We start from the raw sequence: 17,591 nt of genomic DNA, 5'->3' as shown, positions 1-17,591 counted from the left end.
AGATAATACCTAATGTAATAAACAAGGCAGGTGGGGTGGAGGAGGATCCTGGGGTGCCCATGACTCCTCCCCCCCTCCCCCTTTCAACCTTTTTTTCCTTCAGAAAACAACCAGATGGTGGCAAAAACTGGTGAATACCCTGTGTTTAACACAGTGTGACTCCCGTTTGAGAAATCCTGGTTTCTCCCCTGATATCCATGCATTCCTAATAATGAAAAAAAGGCCAAGGCCACACTCAGCTGGGACTCATCCCAATTTCATTAGCATGAGGCAACAAGGAGAACTATGGTCACTTCCATAGATGGGATCCGATACTAATGCTGGTTACCTTCCCACATTGCACATTGTAACAGGCTTCCTTGACATTGTGCTAGCACCCATTTATACTCCTGGATTTGGCTGTTTGAAGTGTGCTACACGCTATCCTCTTGACAACTCTCTATCTGATGGATAGCAAAGTACATTTTGTCAACTTTTATCTATTGGATAGGGTGTATCCATTAGTTAGTGTCATCCACTCTTTGAACAACTGGGCCTTGGGAGAGTGGGGCATTGTGAGATTTAACCTTTAACTCCCAAGATCTAATTGTTAATTCTTCCCTCTAGCTGCTACACGTTTCCTTGTAAAATAAGTGATGAGAATTTGGTGTAAGATCAAGGCAACAAATTCTACCTGATAAGTTTGAACAGTCTCATAACATGTTTGCTGAAAAATGTACAGATAATTTAAGGAGAAGTGGCATGTTAATCACTTTTGGGAGTTGAAAGTGTTAAGTATCTCACCCATGTCAGCCCTCAAGCTTAGACCATTTGGCCACCATGTCTCCCTCACATCTCTTTAGCAATTCTCCTAACTGCCTGTCATACAATTCTTATGATATTAGTTCTAAGAATTTAGTATTGGATCAACTAATAATCTCCTTATTTATATTTTTGTTTATTCTCATCGCTTGTCTGCTTGATATTGTAAAAATTTTGTAAGGAGAAATTCTGGCTTGGTTAGGCATGAGATTGTAAGGGTTAAACACCTTTTTGATTGCACATAACTCCCTTGTGTTAACACATTTAAACTCAACCCATAATGGCTTATCCTTGTTTAAGGGCATTATACACTATGTCTGCACACGAGTGTAAGTACTTGTATGCTACATGGGTACAGTTGCTTGCACAAAATGAAGAAACAGGTAAAATGGATTAAAGTTTACTGTTATTTGTGATCTCTGTCATAGGTCAAATTCTAAAATAAATGTTAAGTTGACCAACCAAAAAGTGTATAGTGGTATTAGTCATTACAAAGGAAATTGGAGGTACAACTTGTTTAACACTGTTTATGTGAGAAATCCTTATCCCCATAACAAGATAATTCTCTGCATTGCAGGTTATCTCAAAGCCTTCTAAGAAAAAGCAGTCATTAAAGAACGCTGATTGTAAGTAACAATATTTTTATTTAATTTTTCTTCCCGTGACAAGTCAATTCATTCATAGTAATTTAACATTGTAAGATGATGGATAATTAGGTTTATCAACTGAGTTGATGTGAATTTGTAGAATCTCGCCGTAGAGAATTCTAAAGCAGAATTTTTATTTTCAGTATGTATCCAATCAGGCTCTACAGTCGCTCTGTTTAATCGCCTAAGATCACAAACTGTCAGCACACGATATCTTCACGTCGAAAATGGCACATTTCATGCAAGTAGCCAACAGTGGGGAGCGTTCACCATCCATTTATGTGAGTATGGACACCTCACCCTTAACAAACTAGCTTACAGGTGTATTTCTAGTAAGATGTACACCTGTGCGCTGATTTTATTCCTGAGGCTAAGAGACCCTCTCATATTATCTGTAGCATGAAGGTTGTCCGGTACAAAGAATTTGTTTTTAGGCCAATGTGCATCACTCTGATAGTACCTCTCGGTCTCGGGGACGGATTACGGACGGACTCATCTGTGTCGGATTACGGTGCAAAATAACCAACTGTCCAAACAGCCGCATAATATCGCAGGATATTTTTACTACAACCTTATAATATGGCAGGATATTTTTACTGGATTCACGTGTTGTTTGCACTCTACGTAGTGCAGTTGGATGATAAATTTTATTTTACTTATTTATAACTTTTATTTCGATGTCTCCAGTACATGATGATGAATCCGAGAGTGAAGAATTTTCTGTCAGAGAAGGGTATGTGCATTATGGCTCAACAGTCAAGCTGGTTTGCTCCGTAACAAAGATGGCTCTTCCTAGACTGGTATGATGGCTTGTCTAACCGTACATGATCACACTGCTTTGTTTGTGTACTTGTGCCCCACATTATTGTTGTTTTGCAGTGGTACTAGAATTGACTCGGGCAATTTTACTTTCTAAAGGTAATACGAAAAGTCGACAAACAGACTGCTTTATTAGACGCTGATGATCCAGTATCACAACTTCATAAGGTAAGCAATGAAGCCTTGTTAAAGGCTTGAAATTTGTGTACCCTTGTGTGTATGCCCAAATTAACCCTTTCACTCCCATAATTGACCAAGACAGAATTTCCCTTTACAATATCGATACAGTATCAAGCATGATATTAATGGCTCCAGTTATTCCATACCAAATCTTCGGAACCTTCCTCATGAACCTAACGATGCGCTTCATCATGCTTGTTTACATAAAACTACGCCGTCTTCATTAATCCCTAGGTCGCCTTTTATATGAAAGAAACCGAGAGAATGTACCTTTGTTTATCCCAAGAAAGAATTATACAGTTTCAGGTGAGTCGATGAGAAGTTTCCACTACCTCCTCTTGGTATGGTACGGCGTTTATGGACGACGAAAAGATATACTCTGGATGTAGCGTGAAGATGGCTTATATTCCTTAATTCTTTTTGTGAATGCAATCGAAGATTGACGTTAAAAAAAAAGTTTAAAAAATTACGACTTTGGAAATTGGTTTGCAAAACAACAAAAACCGTTTCCATTTTTATTTTGATTTTTATGACTGATAAAGGGGGAAGGGGGTGGGGATTTTTCAAGTAGAGCAATGCAAATGATTTGCGTGGGTTTTTCCAAACTAATCACAGAGCATAGGCTATGTATCCCCTAATCACTTTTGAAATTCATTTGATATTATAATCGCTATTTGTGCCCGGGATTCTAATTGAACAAGCTTGTTTTTTTTTTCCACAGGCCACGCCTTGTCCCAAAGAGCAAAATAAGGAGATGATCAATGATGGTGCTTCTTGGACAATAATCAGCACAGGTTAGCAAATGGGTGATCAATGGGAGTTCCATGGAATTCAAAACGTTTCGCTTTATACAGTACAAACCTATCGTGAATTTTCTTTTCTTTTTTAAAAAGAAGAGGGAGAAGTAAGAAGGCACACAGTGAATGTAAACGTGGGCTGTGACAAATATACCTTGACCTCACTCGTTCCTTTTCGATCAATCCTTTACTTGTTAATGTTTACCCTACATAAAAAAAAACTTGTATTTTGTGGTTTCTCTCACAAAAAACATACCTTTTTTCCAATGGGTCTGCCTAAAACTAAATGTGACAGACTTATATCTGTTCCATTGCCGCCGCCCCCCCCCCCCCCCCCCCCACAACGTCTCATGAAATTTTCAGACATTGCATTTTAGTTGATAGCATTGCTCTCGTGTCCTTCTTTGTTAGATAAATCCGAGTACAGTTTTTACGAAGGAAATGGTCCTGTGAGGTCTCCAATCACGCCTGTACCGATTGTCAACAATTTACAGGTAATCTAACCTATCTTACATATCCGCTTTTCTAAAAGCCGACATTCTGCCTTGTTTCCAGTAAAGAAATTCGTCCTAACATCCTCAAGTTCTTCCTCTGACGATCTTTATCATTCTCTTTCCCTTTTTTTACTTTGTTTTGTTTTTTCCTCTCACTTTTGTGCTTTTCTACCCTGCTAAACGACAACTTAAAGGAATGTCATTTGAATTAAAATATCTCTGACGCCAAAAACGCCTAAGATTATCGTGTTATAGATCCTCTGAGATTTTCCCTCGGTTACTTGAAGTTCAACTCGTTTCGTGAGGTATCATGTTGGGTATGAAGAAATTAATCTCCAATGGGTCGGCAATATAATTTGATTCCAATAAGGAATGGAACTGTAGACCTTCCCGTTTCACTATCTTCAACTTTAAGGAGGCTGAAAAAATGTATTAGATATGGTAGAACAAACAGGAGACAATTATAGACTTAAAATGAACGACGATGGCCAGAAATGTAGAACAATAAAGTGGATCAAAAATGATATTAAGAAAAATAGATGAACTTCTTGCTGCACAAGTATTGACACACCTCAACAAGGTCATAAAGTGGATGGCAGTGAATTGCCAGCGCTGCAAATGAAAATGAAATACTATTATGGGTGGGCGTGTGATGAGTCTGTCTGATAACGAATGTATCACATGCTTGAAATTTAGGAAGGGGTAAGTTTCTAAAGAAACTGTGGTGCTGCGTCGGTGGGAGAGTATAGAAGGTAATTTAGTGTTAACAACTGGGTTGAAAACGTAAATTAGCCACCGTAAAGAGTAAAAAAGCTGACGTTTCGAGCGTTAGCCCTTCGTCAGAGCTGACGAAGGGCTAACGCTCGAAACGTCAGCTTTTTTACTCTTTACGGTGGCTTGAAATTTAGGTCGATTGTTGAATGTACTACCAGTTTCTTGGAGTTTACTCTCTTATTATCTTTTTTAGCTGAATGGCGGAGGAGATGTGGCCATGTTGGAGCTAACTGGAGAGCATTTCACAGCAAACTTAAAAGTTTGGTTTGGAGATGTTGAAGCAGAAACCATGTACAGGTAGGAGTGATAAAGTCTATAGAGTATAGTTCTGTGAATGTCAGACTTGGTAATAAGATTACACCAGTAGCCAGCGTAACCACACATTTTAAGTTTCTTACAGTACAGATGTAGATGTTTCGTGACATCACATGCATTGTTATAGAAAATGCTGTTGTTGATCATGGTTTTAGACATAAATTAACGTTTAATCGTTTGTCTCGTGATGTAAGAGCCAGTCGTGTGTCAGTCGTATGTTGAGATAAGCAACTTGCTTGTGCTCGTAATTCGGCGGACGAACTGTGCTAATCAAGATAAATTGGTGAGGATATTTGTCAGTTAAGACCAACCAAGCATCCCAGCGATACCAATCCCATAGTCACTGTAATTCTTAATTTATCAAACATGGTATATAGTATTTCCTCATGAATTCAACTCAAGGTGTAACATAATGCAGTCGTTGTGAACGATACTCAAAGTAAACTATTTTCAAAGAAATTTTGAAGGGTCTAAGGAGAACTTCAATCCAAAATTTTCCTTTAGAGTATGCCTTTCTCGGGTTTTTTCGCGCTAGCGTAAAATTAGAACCTTTTAACCCACTGCTCTCATGCTTTTCCTGTTCCTTCTATTTTAACAGATGTGGCGAGAGTCTGTTATGTGTTGTTCCAGACATCTCGGCCATTCGTGGTGGATGGCGGTTTGTCCGGCAACCCACTGAAGTCGCCGTCAGCCTCGTTCGCTCTGACGGAGTTATCTATCCTACAGGACTTACGTTCACCTATACACCAGAGCCAGTGGAGAGACCTTCTTCTTCCATATCAGAAACGGTGTTACGAGCCGATCTCTAGGAACAATGAACCACACCGGGGGAAGAAAAGTCCCAGTTATATGAAGGGAATTACTTGCGACTGTCCCACTAGGAGTCGGAAAGCAAACCTCGAAGAGCCATTCAACCAACGCCTATTCCTTCTGTTCGTCCATTTTGAAATTACGTTTTCAGAGCGTTCAGCGACGTTGCATTTAGCGGAACAGATACACAACCTATCGTACCAGAGTCACTCACGAACAAAATTTTTATCCCTTTAAATATGAATGTAACAGTTGTAAATATAGTCTTTTTAGTCAGCTGTGAAAGTACATTGTAGGCACGGAGAATTTTGCTGTATTTCAAAGTACTGCATAGCAAATCGTGTCGCATCCGAGCTATATTTAGGTAGGTTTTTGGCTCAAGTCAGTCAGTCGTCCTAAAACTATCCTGAGGTCAGGAAAACTGTGCTTCTTGTATTTTTTTTTTGACGTTCATAATTTATTTTTGGATTTAAAGTCAGAGTAAGTCAAGTTTTTGTCGTGCATTTCATGTGAGAGAGTATCTCAATGATTAGCCCCGCGTTGTTGTTCTTCATCCGATTCCATCCAATTTACGCATGTCCAAATGTCTGTCGCGTGACTTGACTAATGGAATATTAACCATTCAGGGTATAACTACAAGCAGAGAAATCTATAGCTAATAAATATATTTACGTTTGAATCCAACTGTTTTTGAGGTTCATTTCCATTGCTAGTCCTTATTTGTACTATACTACCATCCAATGTCTACGTAATGACTAAAGGGTTCCCTGTAAAATCCAGAAGTTCAAATTTCAACCAAGCCTGAAGGGATCGCCATTGACAATGTCCACTGCTTTAAGAGTGTCTGCCAGCGCTATCGATGACTGAAGTAAAGCTAGGACAAGAAATGACGCAGTTCAAGGTTAAACCCAACACGTAGTCGAGCCATAGCATGAAGCGACTAGGATTAGTACAACTTCCCCCCCCAGCAGGGATAGGGATGCCATTCTATCGCAAGAATACCCTCCAGTCTATCATCAGGCTTCCCTGACAAGTCGGCGGTATCGATTGTACTCCTGGATGGAGAGAGGCGCTGTGAAAGTTACGCGTCTTACCCATGAACACGACACATTGACTTAGCAAAGTCTCGATCGATGTTATGTTCGACGATTCTCCATGTGGGTTTGGCTTTTCACCATTTCAGCGAAAATTCCACCACTTCTCATTAACACCTCGGGTTTGTCAAACTCCACTACTTGCCCGTCGTCAAGAACCAGCACCTTGTCATAATCCATAATGGTGTTCAGACGATGAGCAATGGTTAGTACAGTGGAGTCTTTAAACTTGTGGCGAATAACTTGCTGGATCAGGCGGTCAGTCCTGAAATCCACATAAGCAGTGGCTTCATCCATGACGATGATTTTGCTCTTCTGGACCAGAGCACGAGCCAAACAGATAAGTTGCCTTTCACCAACGCTAAGATTTGTCCCAGATTCTTTAATTTTGAATTCAAGCTGCTTTGGGAGACCTTCTACAAGGGTCCTTAGTTGCACAGCTTCTAGAGCTGCCCATAATTCTTGATCGGTATGTTTTGAAAATGGGTCCATGTTCCTTCTTAATGAGCCTCCAAATAGTACAGGATCTTGTGTAATAACAGCCATACACCTACGGGCCTGCTGTAGGTTAACTGATGCTATGTCAACTCCATCGATCAGTACCTGCCGAGAAGAATATATTGCTTCTAGGACACAATCTTAAGCAAAACTAGTTAAAAATTCATATACCCCCCTTTTCCCATAACCGCGGTGTTTGTTTATTCGGTCGTTTGTTTATTTTTCGCTTTTTGCGTGGAAAGGCATGTAGCACTTTGTAAGTGCACCAGCATAGTTGTAAGGAGGAACTGACAAAGTAAATATATATTGGCTTAGATTTCTAAAACAGACTTCGCAGAATTGATGTTAGAAGAACCACGTTTAGTGAGATGACCCAAACAAGTTTAAAAAATAACGCTGTTAAGTCGCATCCGGTCACATCAAGAATGACTGAACTGTAAAGCTGTCACTGTATCAGAGACGTTTGACTGTTCTCAAGTCGTGTTCTTGGTCTGTTTATTTCTTTGTTCGTTTGTCTTTTTCAGAAGTGAAATGAAAGCACGACAGCATTTTTTTTGTTCCCTTTTTTAACCGTTAAACATCCACGCATGCGTTGTTTCAAGGACGCCCACGTTCATGGCCTCTAGCAGTTCACTCACCTTTCCAAGGGGATCTGGCATGCGGAACAAAGCTGAAACCAGGGAAGACTTTCCAGCGCCTGTGCGACCCACAACTCCGACCTTTTCCTTATTAGAGATCCGAACGTTGATGTCTCTTAAGATTTGAGGTCCACCTTCAAAGTACGCCAAAGATAGATTTTCGATGGCAAAGCTTCCTTCGCCGGGCCAGGACTCTGAAGGATAGATATCAGTGCTATAACCAGGCTCAGAGTCTAATTCAGAATACACCATTGCACGTTCAACGGAAGTCATCAAGTTTTCGACTTCTGTAGCCATTCGCACACCATATTGCGTCCGGTCCAGCGTTTCCAGTGCGTACATCAACGCGAGTCCAGCAAAGGCTAAACAGTGTAAAGAGACACAGCTGGATGCATGATTAACTTGGTCTCCACTGAATGGGAAAAACTAACTGGGAAAATCTAAGACAGATTTATGGGAACTACAGTTGCAAACAGGATAAACAGGGACAGGAACTACGCTCTCCCCATAAAGTTTCTAAACGGTGTTAAGAGAATTCCCAGAAGAATTTTACGAATCGTAGAGCTCGTTCCCGAAACAACAATCAAAAAGGTTTTCACAAACTCGCCTGGATTCTCTGCAATCAAAATGGTAGCCACTGCAACAGTCGTTGCGAATGCACTCGACAACAAATCAAGGCGAATTCCCAACCACCGATTACACGACACCACCATAAAAAAAGCTTGTGTATTCTCATCCTGATACCTGAAAGGCAAGACTAGGATTGGCTCAGATTTTACTCAACTAGGTGGGTCAAGACACTCATTGACGACCCATTAAAGGTCCTCGAAATCCCTGTTTTTCTAGAAACCAAGTCTTTGCGTGCGATGGAGATGCTCAGAATCTAATGGTCTTGACCAGTTTATTCGGCTGGTATTCAAGATGTTCAGCATAATCAAACTTCGCCTAAGCGGGACTTAACAATTGCTTTCATAAGCTCGTGACGTGATAAATTACTTCCCACAAAATGCGAAAGTGAAACACAGACTAACTGGTCAGAGAACTACACTGATTAAGGTGATGTTTACAAGCCCACCTTAAATAAACTTAATTCGAATATAGCTCGCCACAAAAAATAAAACAAAACAAAACAAAACAAATAGCTCGTTCGACTAACCTTTCAAGCCTCTCTAAAAAGGCTTTGTTCTTATTTGAGATATGGATTATCTCCAGTCCGTGGATAGTTTCCGTAAAATGTGAATACACTGGGCTACATTTGATGGCTTCGATTCTCTTCAGCTCTCTGGAGGAAGCTAAATAATAACGTGCATAGTACATAAATATGCTTAAGATAGGAAGAAGAGCTAAGAAGAGCCAGTAATTTGTCACAGCAGGAACTAAAAAGGACAGGAGCGAGAAAAGACACATTGTAACCGATTCTAGAAACCGTATCGGTAATACATCATCGATGGTGCCAACATCCTTTGAAAAGCGATTCAGGATGCGACCCCCTGGGTTTGTGTCATAAAACAACACAGGAGCTTTGACGATCGTCATGGCCATTTTGTTGTGAAGATTTTCTGCTGCTTTCAGAAGGAGAAAATAAAAGGAAACACACGATGTTGTCATGACTACCATGGAAATTCCCACTAAACTGGCGTGAATTGCTTGAGTGTCTGTTCCTTTTTGCTGGGTAGGCGACATCTCTGAAATTCTAGCTAACCACCAGTTTGGAGCCAGGAGGCAAACTGTAAAAAATGGAACAATATCAATACCTTGAAAGTTCATCTGCCTTTTGCACTAATAGTACAGAAACAACATCAATCAATATCGGAACTGACTAACTCTTTAAATAGAGGTGGAAGGTGTTATCAATGAGTTATTCATTCATAGCTTAGCCAAGAATTAAGACAAACCAGAACAAGTATACCAGAAAAGCGTAGAAAATTCCGTAAAAATTGAACAGCATATGCTAGATATTTCCCTGTTTTATACAATCTTAGACACCTTTGTGAAGTACTTGTTCTGGTAACAATCAGTGTTATTAAGCAAGATGAATTACCTTGCGATAAGATAAGCGCAACTGCCACATGCATTATCAAAGGCACTGAGAGTCCTTCCTTAAAATACTTCCAATAAAGTCGCCAGGTCACAGTGCCAGTTCTCTTTCCTTCCTCCTCTTCCTTCAGGTCAAAAGCTTGGTTGCCGTGTAAGCGTTGAACTTTACACATGTTTGCCGAAAACTGAGCCTGAGAACTCTGGCCACATCCGACTTTCACTTTTGCAACGCCGCTTGTGGAAATCAGGTCACCCTCGTGCAGTTGCATTTCACAACGCTCTGAGTCGGAAACCAACGTACCTGATTGATTTCCATTATTTATGTCTCCCCCGTCCACACTTATCTTCAATATCTGCTTTGCTCTCTCTTCAAATTGATCTGATAAATCGAGAATTTCTGAAAGTAACCCCTTTTCTTTAAGGTCAATGTACGTGCCCTGATGATTAATTGAACCGTTTTTCATCACAACAATACAATCAACGTCTCTCAGATATTGTAGCTGATGAGTGACCAGGATTCGAATACAGCCCGATAGATTATCGACTATACAGCTCTCGAAGAGTGTTCTTCCTACTTTGGTGTCTAGTGCACTGAGAGGATCATCAAGCAAATAAATATCAGCATTTGAATACACTGCACGAGCTAAACTTACTCGAGCTTTCTGACCTCCGCTAAGGGACACTCCACGTTGCCCAACTTTTGTGAGATCTCCTCTGGCGAAGTCAGATAAGTCTTTGGACAAACCGCAAATGTCTACAACATTCAGAAACTTCTCCTCGTCAAATGGCAATCCAAACAAAATGTTCTCTCTCACAGACCCAGAAAATACCCACGGTAATTGAGGGACAAAGGCAACTTTCCCGTGATATGTTATGGTGCCTCCACGAATGGGTAGTTCCCCCAAAATTGCAGATAACACCGAGGACTTTCCACTCCCCACGGGACCAGTAATTGCCAACAATTCACCAGCACGTACATTGAGTGTTATATCGCACAAAGTTAAGGCCTCGTTGGAACAGTTGTGGTCCCAAGAACAACACACGTTGGATATCGAGAGAAAGGGATATCCTGAACGCAGGTCATCTCTTGGATTGTCTGGCCCCTTTGTCATAGAGCTACCTTCAAATTCTGAGGAAATTTCTATGGAAAAGTCCTCTTGTCCATTGCAGTTTGTCACTGGAAGGCCTTTCTCCATCTTTTCTTCAACTTTGGAATGGTTATCGTCGATATCTAACAGTCTTTTACGAGGCTGAGTTTCACCATGGAATCTTCTACCTATTTCGAGCCCTGGCTGCTTTTCTTCGAGAAATGTCTGTATTCTATTAAGAGCTACTTTAGCATCTGCGACAATGTACACAGAGAGACTCAAGCTGTTACAGAACGCAAACTTAATCGTCACTAATCCAAGGAGTAGCGTGAATATTGTAAAAGATGACAAAATGGTTCCTGTTAAAACCAGCGCTGTTACTGAAATCAAAGCTGCAATTGGAAGCGTTGTAAAGAATAGAACAATCAGGAAGCAAACGATGAGGCCCTTCTTTCGGATAACTGCCATCTCCTTCCTTCAAACATAAATAGATATACCAAAACATAAATAAATAACAGGTATGTACAAATTATCGAACGTGAAAGTGAACGTTACAGCACACACTGTACACCAATACGTGGCCGTAACGAAAATAAAAAATGTCCTTGACAGGAGAAAGAGATCCTTCCTCGCCTTTTCTTTTTATTGAAACATTAATAAAACTCCCCCACCTTACGCGATTATTTTCTTATTTTTTTAAAACAGGCAATAATGCTTGCAAATCATTTTCTCGCACAGATTATCCATTCGTCTAAAAATTATTAATGACATAACTAGTAAAACAACTTCCCCTTGATATGTTTTCTTCCATACCTAGGTGGTGAATTTCATTATTCAGTCACGTTGGTCTCTACAGCCAAATACAAAATTAGAAAAATTAATTACTTGCGGAGGTCACGAACTACATCAATGAAATTCCATTCCCAAGCGAACATCTTAACTGCTCGTATTCCAGCGATGATTTCATTCATCACCATGAGCCGTTCATCTGTGAAAGTAGCTGCTTTCTTTCTAAGATCGGCAGCTTTTCTTGCCAACAAAATTTGGAACGCCACTAAGACGAAAAACACTGTTGCTCCAATCAAAGCCTCCCAGCCAATAAAATACCATAGGATACCCAAGCTGATTGAGAGTTCCATCGGCGCGGAGAATACCATGCCCAGCTGGTTTAACGACCTCTCTATTTTTTGAACGTCATTCGAGACCAGGTTTATTGTGTTTCCAGAACGCGTAGTCTCCAGGCTGTAACGATTTAGCGAAAGCATCTAATTTTCAACAGAAGAGAAAATATAACTGTAAGTAAACCCTGATAGTTTTTGACAACAATTTTGAACCAAAAAACACGTTTATACTATACTTGAAAAGCACACAAACAAACAAACAAACAAAAGAAATGATCAGCAACATATTTCAAGGCCAGCCATTAACAGTCTTTGTTAATCTTAGCTGTCTTTTTCTACCCTCCGTGGTGATTATGCTATTCTGCAAAACTATATTTCAAGGTTAATAACAAACTGAAGACAGAGTAACGTGGAAAAAAAGGGAAAGAAAACCTAAGGAAGGCTTACCATAGAAACTTACCTTTTTATAAACAAGACCTATCAATGCCACCTTCAGCCTTAGTCCCCAAAGTTCGGTCAGGTAATCGTAATGCTGTGTCGAAGTCGCTTTTGTCATGCTTGATATCGTCAACAGGGCAACATAGAAGAACGCCACCTTAATGTCCAGATTTGGTCCATCATTTAACGTCTTTAACAATAGCCAAAGGCATACGGGTAAAAAGGAAAAACTTAAAGCCCATAGAATTCTTAAAAATATCATCTTAAGAGCAGATTCCCACGGAATTAATCCTGACAATGTTTTCCATAACTGTGGTTTCTTGTTTGTGGATTGACTGCGCTTTAATTCACCGAACCAGTATTTTTCAGCCTTTTTCACGAGCAACTCCGCTTTGTAATCCTCAAGGAGTGGAGGGGAATCCTCATCAGTTAGCGGTCGCTTCCTACCCAGGCTCATCAAGTCATTCATCCACCAAAAGAACACGACTGACGCAACACTTGCCCCTTCTCTGGGGTTGCTGACCTCGGAGCTCCGCGGCATAATCCTGAGATAATATACTGCCCTCTTCTTGTCACACAGATCGATGAACTAACGGGTTTAAAGATAAAAAAATTCATATATTAAGTGACTTTAATGGTCAACGTACTCTGTTATCACTCCTCAAATTATCATATTTTCTCCAAAAAGTTCGACAGTATTTACGTTAAGCGTCTAGTGACGAGAACTGAGTGTTGAAGAATATGACTCCGGGAAGGAAAGCAGCAGCAAAAATTGCCTAACAAAGAAATCCACTTTTACCAGACCCTGTGACCAATGGAGTTCCCTTCACACGCTCATTCAGTCCAGTTCTTAACCGTGAGCCGAAAACACGACTTCAACTTGTTTCCCCCACTGAAATGTCGTAATATTGCCTGGGGACAAGATGAATCTTCATCTCCAGTGCAAGCTACTTACAACGAGCTGTGATGTTATCGAAACCACGTGCTTTACCACCTCAAAAAGTCGTGCATTTTCGCTAAAATTTCATCTTGGCCAGTTTTCTTTGGTCACACAAATGCACAATAAGCGATGTTTTATACTGCAAAAAAATAATCAGATATGTCAACGAAAAGAGCCTAAACTAGCCTCGTGCACGATCAGAGCATAATTTCTTGAATTCCCCGCACCCAAAAAACTGACAACCAGAAATGCGGTGCGGGATAAGCAGACAATTCTTAGCCCATTTATTGAACTAACCAACTAATCACAAGACAAAAACAACTGTTTACACTGTTTAGACACCAAAAAATTAAACAAACTCTACACGTTCGATGCGGCCAAAGTAAATTGAATAAACAAAACCACTTATAATGACTGTCAATCATCAGGAAAGCACAACCAAAAATCGTTACGAGGAGATGGACTACAGGATTCCACCCAAACAATAAAGAAGAACAAAATTTAACTGTCCGCTTGTAAAAATCCACAATGAAACTTGTTTACTGTTCAGCGAATATATACTTGCTAGTTTACATATCACACTTCTTTCCCATAATCTCACGCCGGCACTTAAAACACACTGCCGACAAATGCACTCGTGCTTGGGAATTCAAGAAACCATTTATCTTTTGTTTCATTACGCTTCGCTACATTCAGGCAAAGATAAATGAACAATTCTTGAATTCCCCGCACCCAAAAAACTGACAACCAGAAATGCGGTGCGGGATAAGCAGACAATTCACAATCAGTGGCAAAAGCATATAAGGATACAATATAAGGCAATGTCCATTAAGCAAAACACATTTACAGTATAATAGACAGCTAATCGCTTGGATACCATGAGGGTACTGTCCAAAAATTGTTAAGCATATCCACCTGCGGCAAGGCGGTTGGGTTAGACTGTAAAGGAGGAAACGAGTAACACTTGCACCAGTCAATCCATCGATTGGCTGCCCCTGCATACGAAGACACGGTTGAAACGGCACAGTCATTAAGTATGACAGTCTTTAACAGTTCTACAAGCCTCTGAATCTCCGCGTTGCTCCGTTGGTAAGGCGACAAGCCTAAAGTGAAAATCAACAATGTCCAAACATGGCATTTTAAAGACAGGAACAACATCCAATCGCTACAGAACACTAAACGCGCAAGAAACACATCGTCTGCAACGAGAAACTGCCCACATGGCAAGTAAACACAGCACCAGCACACACTCCAGCACAAGGAGGCTTGGCCCACTCGGCGTCAACTGGTAAGCAAATCCACACAAAGGATAGAGGAGTCCACTTGACTCTAAAAACGAACACACTACTGTGTCGGCAGTGCCCTCTCGGCTTGCTTCAGCTGCACAACTCGTGCGTACTAGTACAGTTCCAAGTCCACCGACTTGCAAAGAGCAAAGGCCCACACCTAGGCCAAAGAGGCTCAGATAGAACAAAAACAAATAATTAGGATGAACAAAACGTTCTACAGCAAAGCTAAGGAAACACAATTCTCAAAGCAAATACTCTCGATTTCGTTTCTCCCGAGACCTCTCTGCTTCCTTGCGCGCGACACGAAGTTTCTTTTCCTCTTCGTCATTTTTAGTGAGGGGGTCCGCCTCAAAATATTCTACCACGTCCCAGCCATCCCGGTCAGCAATAGAAATAAGCTTATTTCTGTTATCAAGAAGTGACATACCTTCGTTGGCAATCTTAGTGATGGCGTCATCCGCCCCAGCCCTCTCTAAAATCTGGTTGAACTTATCCTTGACGTCAGAGTTGAACCTGAACTGTTTCTTGTTACTCTTATATTTGAACTCGGGCTCCTCCTCCACAGACTTGCGTTTTAATGAGTCGAGCTGTTCTCTGACAACCTTGACCTCTTGCGTTCTCGTCTCCAAGGCCTTTAAGATTTCCTTTGCCCACGTTGGGGGCTCAGGGCTGCGAGAAGCCGAGCGACTTCTACGGTGCGAACGCTCGCGGACACTCCTTCGCGAAGGCGAAGCACTACGACCAGAACCGCTTGAAGCTGCAACATGTGAGCGAGAACTACGACGGCCTGAACTTCGAAGTTCTCTTGACCTGGACGGCCGGACAACAGGGACTTCAATGTCCGGGTTGACTCTCGAAACATGAGAACGAACTGAAGCAGGGCGACCACGACGGCCCCGCGCCATATGGACGAGATAGGAAGAACGAGCTAAGAATTTAACTGTCCGCTTGTAAAAATCTACAATGAAACTTGTTTACTGTTCAGCGAATATATACTTGCTAGTTTACATATCACACTTCTTTCCCATAATCTCACGCCGGCACTTAAAACACACTGCCGACAAATGCACTCGTGCTTGGGAATTCAAGAAACCATTTATCTTTTGTTTCATTACGCTTCGCTACATTCAGGCAAAGATAAATGAACAATTACACGGGCGCTGTCATCCGTTCATTCATGACGAATTATAGCCAATAATTTTTAAGACAGCAAGAAGAATTTGAAAGGACCTCTTGTCCACAAACTAAGATAATTGCGTAGTTTAACCAAAAGATATCCCTTTTCCACCCCAAGGAGTTTTCGATAAAATAAACAAATAAAAAATTCAGTCGTGAGAAACATATTTGTCACCCGTGAGGTGAACAAAAGTAAATTCGTGAAATATGGAAATTGTTTCACATGCGTTTTGTCAATATTCCAATAATTTACATAGCCTGACGACTCGAAAAAAATTTTCACAGCAACAAGACTATCTATATACCAAAAGAAGCTCAGAGGCTCGAGAAATTATCAGAATTTTTTACTAAACCCGCGTGAAATTGTTTGCTATTGAATTTCCGATCTGTCACAGTTTGATGACCTTTACAAAAATAACTCTCATCTCAAGAGTTTACAATCATCTCGAATGATGGGTCCTAAGGTTAGGTCAGAACCAAACAAACAACAAGACTCAGGAACAATGAGCCTGGGAGTAAGGTCGATCGAAGTGAGAACTTACTCCGTGAGAAAGGAGAAATTTTGTAAGAATCTTGTGAGTCCTTTCGAACGAATATATTTCCCTGAAACGATTCAACTTCGAATTATTATCATGATGTGTAGTGTGCTTCGTTACATAGCGTTACCACTGTAAGGACACTTCCTATTACTCAATCGTGTCGTAAATCTAATTTTCTAAGTAAAAGTAAAATAACTAATTACAAGTATTGTATAGTATAAATGCTATCTTGATTATTGAATAAAGGACAGTTGAATCAGAGGAATTACTCGACCTATGAATGCTCTAATACTAAGCATGCAGTTTTTTTTGTATGATTGCGGTAAAGACGGGGCAGTGACAGGCACACACGAAGCGGCTCGTCACAGTATTTCTATGCCTAAGCGTCTCTGCCTGAAAGTGAGCAGTGTTTTTGTATACATTTGGATCGTTCACGTTCAAAATGGCAACTAGTTTAAATCAGAATATTGTAACTTACTGAACTTGGTACGCGATCTCCTCTTGCGCTATTCAACAATATCATCGAAACGTACTGAGAAAGAAATAACACACATATAAATCGAATGACATTTTCTTGGGATGCAGTGACTCGGAAAAAGACTTCTTTCGTCGTTCACGTGAGTTCGTTGCGAATGATTAAAATTCAGAGTGTAATTTATTGTGTCTTGTAATGTGCAGCACCGCCGTTGTTATTCGTAATGGCGGACACGAAGGTACCGAACGAAGGCAGAGCAAGGCAAGACTAAGGCACCATATGGAAATATTACAACACCTTGGACCAATATCAATATAGCAATATTTTTTTTTTTGATACTGTCGTTATAGTTGCAATTAAATCGTCTTTGATCTCTAATGAAGTCTACATTTGGAGCGGGACTTTCATAAATTTTACTCAAAAGACCACGAAGAAACTTTGCAGAAAATAACTTACTGATTTTTGGTGCCTTTCTTCAGCAGAACAGCATGGTGGCAGCGATCACATAGTTCGACCATGCGACCATTTCTTATTCTTGCTGATGTTGGACCATTGAAATTCACTCCTTTTGAACAGCGGTGTACATTTTGATTCTATCGCATCTCAAGCGGCCCAGGCGCA

The 17,591-nt window shown here is 40.6% G+C and overlaps 3 protein-coding genes across 6 annotated transcripts in view; 1 reads left to right on the top strand and 2 right to left on the bottom strand.

Moving 5' to 3' along the window:
- LOC113668426 (recombining binding protein suppressor of hairless) overlaps positions 1–6,321 on the top strand; it is a 17,652-nt gene extending 11,331 nt beyond the window's left edge. For all 3 annotated transcript variants that reach the window (XM_027184323.2, XM_027184324.2, XM_027184321.2), the window contains 9 exons: positions 1,379–1,427; positions 1,592–1,729; positions 2,136–2,248; positions 2,367–2,435; positions 2,682–2,753; positions 3,169–3,241; positions 3,656–3,738; positions 4,706–4,809; positions 5,426–6,321. In XM_027184323.2, coding sequence (XP_027040124.1) covers positions 1,379–1,427; positions 1,592–1,729; positions 2,136–2,248; positions 2,367–2,435; positions 2,682–2,753; positions 3,169–3,241; positions 3,656–3,738; positions 4,706–4,809; positions 5,426–5,636 — 912 coding nt within the window. In that variant the 3' untranslated portion in view covers positions 5,637–6,321. The remainder of the gene's footprint in view (positions 1–1,378; positions 1,428–1,591; positions 1,730–2,135; positions 2,249–2,366; positions 2,436–2,681; positions 2,754–3,168; positions 3,242–3,655; positions 3,739–4,705; positions 4,810–5,425) is intronic.
- Positions 6,073–17,591, bottom strand: LOC113668425 (ATP-binding cassette sub-family C member 4). Of its 2 annotated transcripts, XM_089200789.1 has the most exons (10): positions 17,427–17,591; positions 16,974–17,027; positions 13,507–13,630; positions 12,574–13,140; positions 11,878–12,257; positions 9,909–11,467; positions 9,024–9,594; positions 8,475–8,611; positions 7,868–8,229; positions 6,073–7,334 (listed from the first exon to the last, which is right to left on the bottom strand). In XM_089200789.1, the coding sequence occupies exons 4-10, from the start codon at positions 13,090–13,092 to the stop codon at positions 6,774–6,776; spliced, it is 4,089 nt and encodes a 1,362-aa protein (XP_089056915.1). In that variant the 5' UTR covers positions 13,093–13,140; positions 13,507–13,630; positions 16,974–17,027; positions 17,427–17,591; the 3' UTR covers positions 6,073–6,773. The 2 variants fall into 2 exon arrangements, with proteins under 2 accessions (XP_089056915.1, XP_089056914.1); XM_089200788.1 differs by lacking the exon at positions 13,507–13,630 and having other exon boundaries at positions 17,427–17,565.
- LOC149048848 (uncharacterized) lies at positions 13,741–15,926 on the bottom strand. The gene has a single exon (XM_089200793.1). The coding sequence runs from the start codon at positions 15,683–15,685 to the stop codon at positions 15,023–15,025; it is 663 nt and encodes a 220-aa protein (XP_089056919.1). The 5' UTR covers positions 15,686–15,926; the 3' UTR covers positions 13,741–15,022.

The sequence above is a fragment of the Pocillopora damicornis genome, chromosome 3 (genome assembly GCF_964200805.1).
Source record: "Pocillopora damicornis chromosome 3, jaPocDami1.2, whole genome shotgun sequence".
In the NCBI taxonomy this organism is placed as follows: Eukaryota; Metazoa; Cnidaria; class Anthozoa; order Scleractinia; family Pocilloporidae; genus Pocillopora; species Pocillopora damicornis.
The sequence above is the reverse complement of the archived record's forward strand: the minus strand, read 5'-3'. Positions and strand labels throughout refer to the sequence as shown.

What these genes read in the sequence shown, in the direction of transcription:
- LOC149048848 (XM_089200793.1), bottom strand. Translation starts at nt 15,685, where the DNA reads ATGGCGCGGGGCCGTCGTGGTCGCCCTGCTTCAGTTCGTTCTCATGTT.
- LOC113668425 (XM_089200788.1), bottom strand. Translation starts at nt 17,018, where the DNA reads ATGATATTGTTGAATAGCGCAAGAGGAGATCGCGTACCAAGTTCA. An exon ending in GAGATCGCGTACCAAGTTCA is followed by an intron (nt 13,141 to 16,973) that starts GTAAGTTACAAT and finishes TAAACCCGTTAG; the next exon opens with TTCATCGATCTGTGTGACAA. An exon ending in TGCGCTTATCTTATCGCAAG is followed by an intron (nt 9,595 to 9,908) that starts GTAATTCATCTT and finishes CATTTTTTACAG; the next exon opens with TTTGCCTCCTGGCTCCAAAC.